Source organism: Cyphomyrmex costatus, unplaced genomic scaffold, assembly GCF_001594065.2.
Source record: "Cyphomyrmex costatus isolate MS0001 unplaced genomic scaffold, Ccosl1.0 scaffold193, whole genome shotgun sequence".
Lineage (NCBI taxonomy): Eukaryota > Metazoa > Arthropoda > Insecta > Hymenoptera > Formicidae > Cyphomyrmex > Cyphomyrmex costatus.
This window is the reverse complement of record NW_017275965.1, coordinates 3297344-3306090: the sequence shown is the minus strand read 5'-3', so window position 1 is coordinate 3306090 and position 8747 is coordinate 3297344. Positions and strand designations below refer to the sequence as shown.

The window sequence follows — 8747 nt, the reverse complement described above, 5'->3', positions numbered from 1 at the left end:
TTTTACTGCGGCAGAGCGAACGCCTGTCAAATATTTACCAAAGTAAGAGCTATTTCCGCCATTGGGGAAACGTGTAGGCATATATGGAATAAAGGTATCGCATCCTCGATGTACAAATCCATCCTGCCATCCTTGTTCTTTTGTTTGCCAAGCAGCAGGCCATTTATCGCACAATGCGGATATTTAGCTGCGTGTAAAATAATTTTGCAATACGCGCGGGGTGAAAAGAAAACATTCGTCATCGTCAAGGGTGCACTGTAAACGCAAGCAGACGCGAGGAAACCAGAATGAATCAGTATTGCCAACCCATTGCGATTACCAGGGCGGTGAACATCAAGTCTTTTCTTCCTATATAGTGAATTGACGCTAGGTCAAAAATATCTCAAAATGAGAAAAATAAATAAAATTCATACTTGATATAAAAGATATTTATTAAGATATTATAAATATATTTCAGATATTATTCATAATTTATAATATAAATATGTTTATAATAAGTAGAAATTAAACCGACATGCGACAGGCGAATATTCAATAATAGAAAGAATCCTATTTTAATAAACATATTTAATATCAAATGAATTTATTGTTATAAATATTAACACGTAATAACGTTCTGTGCCAGGCCAATTTATTTATTACTAATATTACTATATTATAAATATTATAATATTAACTTCTGAAAATATATTTTAATTATTGTAATAATTTAATATTAAGTGTTGTAGAAATTGTAAAGTTATTTACGTAAATTTATATTGCAACCTTTTCGCTTCTTCTCGAGAGATAAATTCAATTTTGTACTCCGAAATTGCGGTAAGAGAACAGCTTGCGAAAAAAAAAAAAAAAAGCGTTAATATCGCGCCAATCGACGTCACTCTATGTGTAATGCGATTATATCCTCCACTCCGGTATAAGCGATTCTAAAAAAGTTTACGAGGGATTACACGTCACGTCGGCATCATCCTCGCGCGATCGTTTCCGGTGATCGCTGGTCATCGGCCGTTGCACGACGCGGTAACGGCGCGGCTTCGCGCTCATTGTGATTTTAATAAGCCTTATGCAAATTACAAATGAAATTGTCAGAGGCAGGCCCGCGGTCCATTCTTCGTCGCTGATAGGGACAATTAGAGGAGCTTTGTCCAGCGACCGAGCGTTGTCCGGCCGGCCGGCAACTTGAGTTTGACCGGGAGAGAAAGAGAGAGACAAAGAGAGAAGAGAAGACCACCCGCCAACCCCTGATGCTTGTATCCGCTCCCCGGAACGTTCACTTCCGACTCTCGGAATCGCGCGCCGCCGTGTACCCCATTGTGTATGTGTGTCGTTTCCCGCGATACTCACGCCGAGTCGTCGATACAATTAACTGAATTAACGCACATCGCGGTGCAATGACGAACACTCGTTATTATATTGTTCTTAACAGCTAAAACGATAGATACAATTATTTTCATAGAGCAGATGAGTGTTGCATAACGCATAATGTAAGAAAATGAAATAAAGTCCTTCATTTCCTTGTTTTTCATTAAATAAAAGACTCTGATTGGTTGATTTTCTTATGCTTTATATATGCATTTTTCTGGCCTTTAATATGTACAATGATTTTCTGGTCCTTCGCACTACACACGATGAGTCATATTTGTGCTCTGGATTAATTTTTATCACTTTAATAAATATTTAAGAATTATTAAATGATTCATATACATATATTCATATATTTAACATCTTTAGAAAAAAAGTATGTAAACTTGTATAAATGTTTTCTGATGATTACTTTGCTCGTAGTTTTTCAAAATAAGAAATGAGTAGGGAACGAATGATCCAATCGTGTGTACCAGGTCAAGTAATTAGCAAAAAACTTAATTTCTATCACTTATGACAGGCGCGATGCAAAACGTGATCTGGACCAGTTCGCAGTTAGGGCTCAATTTAAAGATACTCCTATATATAGGTAGATACTCGTGTAGTACGAGTATCTATAGGAAACGGGCAAGATCGAGATACTCATTCTTAGCCGCGAGAAACGAATTTGCTACGCGACGGTTGGCTTGATTCCGCAAGAAGGAAGACGTCAGAATCGCGGCGTGGAATTGTTCTGCCGTAATCTCTGAAAAGGGAGACAGAGGAAGCGAGAGAAAGATACACGTTCCTCCCGCGGAACGCCGGGCCCAGGAGAATGCGCCAATGGAGGGGGGGGGGGGGGGGTGAAAGGACGGAGGGGCAGGTTGGAAATCGAACGGAATCACGGAGGCTGGAGGTCGGTGGTTCGGGGGCGGAGATAAGTTTTTACGGTAGGGTTACTAACTTACGGACTCGGCATTGTCGAGTTCCCGCCGACGGGAGGACAATGCGCCTTCGGAACACAATGCTTCACTCTGGAAATCTGAAGGCAGTCTTGACTACCAACCTGCAACCACCCATACCGCCTCCCTATGTGTCCCCTCCCTTCACCCAATACTCGCTCCTTCGACACATACCCATTCCCTCTCGATTGCCCACCGCACCACCCTGCCACCCCCGTCGGCCTCCGTCGTTACTTTCTCATTCTTTTGCTCTTACCCTGCCTCCTGCTTCTCCGCGAAAATCTCCTTTCGACGCAGCTTCCTCGGTCGTTCGTCGTGAGTGACGATCTCCGCAAGTTCATGTTCGTAAATCTATGAGTTCAGGGCGGGAGACGCGTGTTTTCGAAACACAAAAGGAATGTCGCTGAAATTTCCCTTTTAGAGATCACATTACATTTTTGTTCCCCGATCAAGAGATACTTTTGAAGAATTTTTATTCTATATTAATTCACACTCGCGTATATATATACAAGAGCGCACATACACACTCATCTCGCTTATTGTAATACAAAATATAAAAGGCGCGGAAACAACGGTGGCGAGTACGGTAGCGGGGCCTGAAAGAGATGGGAAAATAAAACGGACGAAGAAAGGCGGACATACGAGCGTATTTCAATCGCTCTTAGCTTTTCTCTTTAGGCGGGCTTCGTCGTTTCTTTGCCCCACAAAAGCCACATTGTTTCGTCCACCGCTCTCCTGCGATGGGACGCAAGTTGAAATGCTTCTCTTCTCGCGAACGCGAGACGGCAGATAGCGTCGACATAATCAGGTAGACATAGATCTGCATATGCAGAAAACATTTGTCGCTACGCAATCCTTGCTATAACAGCATTTCGTTGCTCATTTCTTATATTCGGTATTAATATTTACTGGTGAACCTTTGTGTACTCCTTGCACTAAAAGTTTTGTACATTTTTGATTTTAAACTCATAAATGAGACATTCGAAAGTTTGAAGTTTGAAAAGGAAATAATAGTCTAGAATTTGTTTTAATTTATATATTGTTAGTACAAATAAATAAACTTTTATATCGTGGACGTATAATGTTTTCTAATCCTGTTTAAGAAGTTCAACAATTACTTTCGAGAAATGATAAAAATTAATTAATTAATCCACTCCTATATTTTCCTGCTAAACACTAACGTTGTGATAAATAATCACTCTTTTCAACAGTAACTTATAATAACGCGCTGCTAATTCATGAAGCATTTTAATTTCTTTCGATGTCTATCTCGACGGTTGTATTAGATCTCCCACAGAAATGCTCATCACTTTCCCTCAAAAGGTTTTCTTCTCACAGAGCGCGTCTTTTTCTCCCGTTCCTCCTCCCCGCCGTCTTTCTCTCTCTCTCTCTCTCTCTCTCTCTGCCTTTCTTTCTATCCGCTCCTTCTTTTTTGCGATGTCGCTAGCTCGCTCTCTTTCTTAACTCTTTCATCCCCCTCATCTGCCGCCGTTCTCCTCGCGACAACATTCTTTTCAGTATTCACTGTGCAGTTTCTTGTACCGATACTTCCTTCTTTCATCGTCGCGTTATTCAAGCTTTTGATGCCGCGGCGACAAAGCTCTTTACTTCTTTCTATGAACGAATGAAAGCAAAGAACGTTGGCGATATATATGTAATATATAGATGAATACATATTTTATATATATATCAAATTATATTAAATATAAATATGTAAAAATAGATTATACAAAATGTCCCAAAATGTGCGACCTATAAAATACTATAATAAAAAAGTTTTTGAAAAATGTAAAACAAGTCTTTTTGTTACGTAAAAAGAAGAAATTTTTGCTTATTCACGAATCAACGCATTGGTCTATCAAAGTTTGTCGAAACCACTCTGTTAATTAAATTTAGTGCTATTTATAAGTGATTATAAAGATTCGAATGATGAACGCGATAAATTTCTTCCGCTCGTCCAAAGGTCACGAATTACCCTTCGTTAACAGAGTCAAGTTCTTTCTGAGGGAATAACGACGTTAAAAGAAATTATTCAATCGAGTATAAGAGACTGTTTCATTACGTCCAATATATAATAAATCCAATATAACGATTGTTTTAAACGTTAATTTCTAATAATACACAACAATACAAACATTTTCTCTTCCTTTAAGACAATTTATAAAATTCAAAACTACTATTAGGAGGATACGTGACTCCTATGATTTTCGAATGAAAACATTGAGAGAAGTATACGCGAATTGTACTATATTAGAGGAGAAACGTTTTCAGTTAAAGGGTTTAATGGACGATGGTGACTAATTCGCGAGTAAAGATGCCGCGAGGACAGGCAACGGCACGACGTACGCGATATCGGAATGCTGGAGTTCGAGAATGACGGATAATGCAGGGGTCGTAGAGGAGAGGAAGTGGTGAAGGAGCAGGGAGGATTGAGGGGGTGGTGGCAAAGGGTGAAGCGGAGAATACAGTGGTGTCCCTGTCCACGAGCAACTCGCTCTATTCGCCCGTTCGTTCGTTCGTTCGCTCGCTCGCTCGCTCGCCAGCAGCATCATCATAAGACCTCTTTGTCCTCCGGCAATTTCAGCGGCATTGTCACCGTCAACAATGTCCACTTGACATTCTCCTTCTCGCTCCCACACATTGTTAGCCCATCCTACCGTTCTCTCTTTCAATCATAAAGCTCATCGTAGACGGACCCGTTCACGTGGTAGCTCCGCTTTGCCCGTGGATGCACCTTAACCGCCATCCGTTTTGTTATCCAGATGCGCGATGATTAAAAGCGCCTGGGGGTTTGAGGTCATCGGAGATCTGTTGACCCGACTTACCTTCTATTAAATGTCGATCGTTGCGTTTTTCCGTTTTACAAGCGACTCGTTTAATTAAGAGAATATGACGATATCGTGCAGCCATGCAGACGCTTGTAATTTGATGGAATTAACAAATATAGAATTTTTTTTGTCTTTTGTTCCTAATATACATATATCAATGTTTGTGATTTTATCTGAGTAAAAATTAATAGGTGTCAGAAAGGCATCTGGGTCAGATTTACCAGATAAGATAATCTTACAATTAGATGCCTAAGTTCTATGGCATCGTGTGGCTTACTGATTCTTTTGCATCTTCCGCAATCCTCATTCTCTTTGTTCCTCGTTGTGGACATTTATTCATTGTCCACATTGTTACACGATAGCGTTTCTTTCTTCCTTGCATTGTTTCCGCGCATTGCTTGACGGTGGGTTTGTATGTACATCGAATTCTTTTACTTACAATTTATGATAAGTACTGATTGTGAGACAGAGAATGAATTCTTCCAAAAGATCTATAAGAGTGAAAAAGATTCGTAAATAAGTAGATATAAGATACAAAATAAAAATTTTTGTATCTTATCTACTTAAGATACAAAGATTGTATCAGATTGAAAAATTTTGTGAAAAAGATTCATTAAAATAAAACGTTTGTATTTTCTTTGATAAGATGCAAAACATTTAAACAAAACATAGTATTTTTAATAAAATTTCTTACTTCTAGATCATGTTAGAAATAAGTTAAAATTTTTTTCAGAAAGCACTATTTTTTAAATTATTTCTAGAGTTACCTATAGAAGTATTAACATACTAAATTTAAGATACACAAATGATAATGATTTGAGTAATAATATTTAATTTATGTTTTTTAAACAGTCTTATATCATAGAGAGATTAAGAATATAGATAATTAAATTTTTAAACTTTTTGAAGAAAAAAGACTAATAACAAAAAACTTTAGTAGGTGCCCTATACATATATATTTTTTTAGCGTAACAAAAAAGATTAAGAGGTTAGGGTAAGGGTTAAGATACAAATATATGAATCTCCTGTTTCGAATTGTATGTACTTAAGGCTCGTCAGAATCTGAGACGGATTATTACAAAAGTCCTCACAGGATATAACAAGGATTGGTCGCAAGTAGGCAAGCGAGTGCCGAAGCTACAGCCGATAGCACAATGTACACCTACACACGGCTGCATGTATTTCGTGAAAGTGGACGCGTTTTACTTATGGCACGCATTGTTCTATTGTGTCTGAGAGATGAGCGCATTACTGTCCGTTGTCCCCTTTCCGAGCAACCCCGGGACAATGTCGCGCCGCGCACCGTCGTTAATCAGGCATCGTTCCTGAACAGCCATAGTAATTCGCGGGGTTTATGCTCGCCTGGACGCAGGTGTCTGCGTTCGCAACTTTTGCGAAGAAGCAGAAAATATGTCGACCACCCTAGAGTATTTCGCTATTTCTTTGAACTTGAAACACAGAAGCGAAGATCAAATCATTTCTTGTCTTTTATAACTTGGAAGAAGTAAATCGATGAATTCGATATATAAAGCGTCCACGAATATATATTTATAAAGAAAGGAACAATTGTAACTGCTAAAAGAAAGAAATCCAACGCGGAAGCAGTTTACACCAAAGCAAGAAATTATCGTTCCAATCACGGGAAGTGGTCGATATCGATGATATAAAAGACTCTGTGCTTCTTCCATGTGCAAGATAATGGGCAAAAGCATCGAAGCCACGAGAAGATACTTACTAATAGATAGACGGAGGAAGAAAGAATAGCAGGTGAAATAAACATAGAGGAAAGAGAAAAGGAAAAAGAAAAAGATGAAGGAGAAGAAGAAGAAACGGGTGAAAAGGGGATTTCGTGCGTGTAAAGCAAGCCGGTGCGTGTGTATTTGTGAACGGTCCAGGGGTAGGAGGTAAAGTGTTCGCGACGAATCTACGGAATGGGGTGGAAGCACAATGCTCCAACAATGACGCTATTGTGGAAACGAATAACACATACTCTTGCGCTTTACCCTGTGCTTCGTCGAGTGTAAGCCGTATAGCTGAATCAAATGAATAAGAGAATACCATCGCTAAGACACAGTTCCGACTGCTGACGTCAAAAGAAGTGGTCTACGAACGAGATGAAAATTATCCGAATGGTACTGATAATGCATTTACTCTCGTAATGGTATGCGCATGTAAATCTAAAGCTCGCCGTATCCTTTTTATATATACATATATTAATAGAATAATGTACTTGCACATTGTGTGTTCTATGTATTATACACTCTTATTTCAGTTATTATTCAATTATTTTTATAATTCAGTAAAAATTTCTTTAATTTTTAAATTTTATTTATCTTTAAGGATTAATTGTGCAGTAACAAAAAATAAGTTCCTAGGGGTTTATTTTTACGAATGTTGGAGTGACGGGCTCAATACGACGAGAACAAAAGTGGATCGAGGTGAAAGTGAGAGCATCTAGTTTATCGTGCGCGTATAAATAGCGTGCTCTAAGATCATCGGACCGGTCGAGAATTTGCGTTGTGTAGGATGCAAGTAGTAGAGAGCCCGTAGAGGGGAATATACGTAGGCAGATTTAATTAGCATGGACCGGCGGAAACCCTCGGGGGTAGACGGGGACGAGCTGGGCAGTTGGAGCGTTAAAGTTAAATGACGGTTGGCGGTTGCTTATTCTTCCCGGCAACTGATGCTTGATAATCTGCGAAATCTCCTTGCCGACTCTCAATTCTGCTCGATAGTTCATTGCCTGTGCAGGCCAATTCCCTCAATGGAACGAGTCAGCCAGTCACGGGCTGACTGCCTTAATTGTAGTAGCTATGCGTCTCTTCTCGAGCGCTTCTTTTTTTAATCACCAGTGTACCGTGTTAGAGTCGTTTCGTTAGGTTCTCGAAAATTTCTGAAAATCCGCGAGAGGTATTGTTTTTACTTGCCAACATTCGACATGAATGTACAACTAAGGCTCATTTCTATAAATGTAGAGTACTTGACTTTTATTATTTTTTATCTATTTCTTAATTTTGATTTTTAAAACTAGTAAAAAATAAAAAGTATGTAAATAAGTAAATAAAAAGATTACAGTTAATCTACATCATACATTGGTAGAAATGGAGTAAATAGTTTTTAGGATGTTAATCTTGTCTGTATAATTAGATTGCACAAGTTATATCTAATTGTAAGGAAATCTTATCATAACATATTCTTACAGAAGTCTTATTTGTGAATCGCGTGTTCTTGAAATTTATTGACACGCTATTTTTCCCTTCTCATAATTTGTTTAAATTTATGACAACCGTTATTTATGCGATCTTGTTTACGCGAGTGACTTGTACACTGTCGCGCGCGGATTTCACGGAACATTCGGTGAAAATAATCGTCAAGTAATCGTGCGAGATCCTACATTAACCCATTCTATCTTGCCTCTCTCTTTCTATCTCCTGTTCGTCCTCATGTTCTCTTCCATTCGTTTCAACCCTCCGACACTCGTCCCGAACACCACGAAACCCCGCACCCCGTCTTTTCCCCGCAATTTTTCCGCCACATTTGCCTTTGTCTCGCGACAACAATGCATCGCCTCTACCGCTATGACATAAAAATATGTGCAGCGATGTATCTCCTTCTCTTT

At 39.0% G+C, this 8747-nt stretch overlaps 1 protein-coding gene across 1 annotated transcript in view; it reads right to left on the bottom strand.

Moving 5' to 3' along the window:
- The window catches only part of EMC8-9 (ER membrane protein complex subunit 8/9), a 3020-nt gene extending 2750 nt beyond the window's left edge, over positions 1–270 (bottom strand). Inside the window, exon 1 of the mRNA XM_018538463.1 lies at positions 39–270. Within this exon, the coding sequence (XP_018393965.1) occupies positions 39–242 (204 nt within the window). The 5' untranslated portion in view covers positions 243–270. The remainder of the gene's footprint in view (positions 1–38) is intronic.
- Positions 271–8747: the final 8477 nt, after the last annotated feature.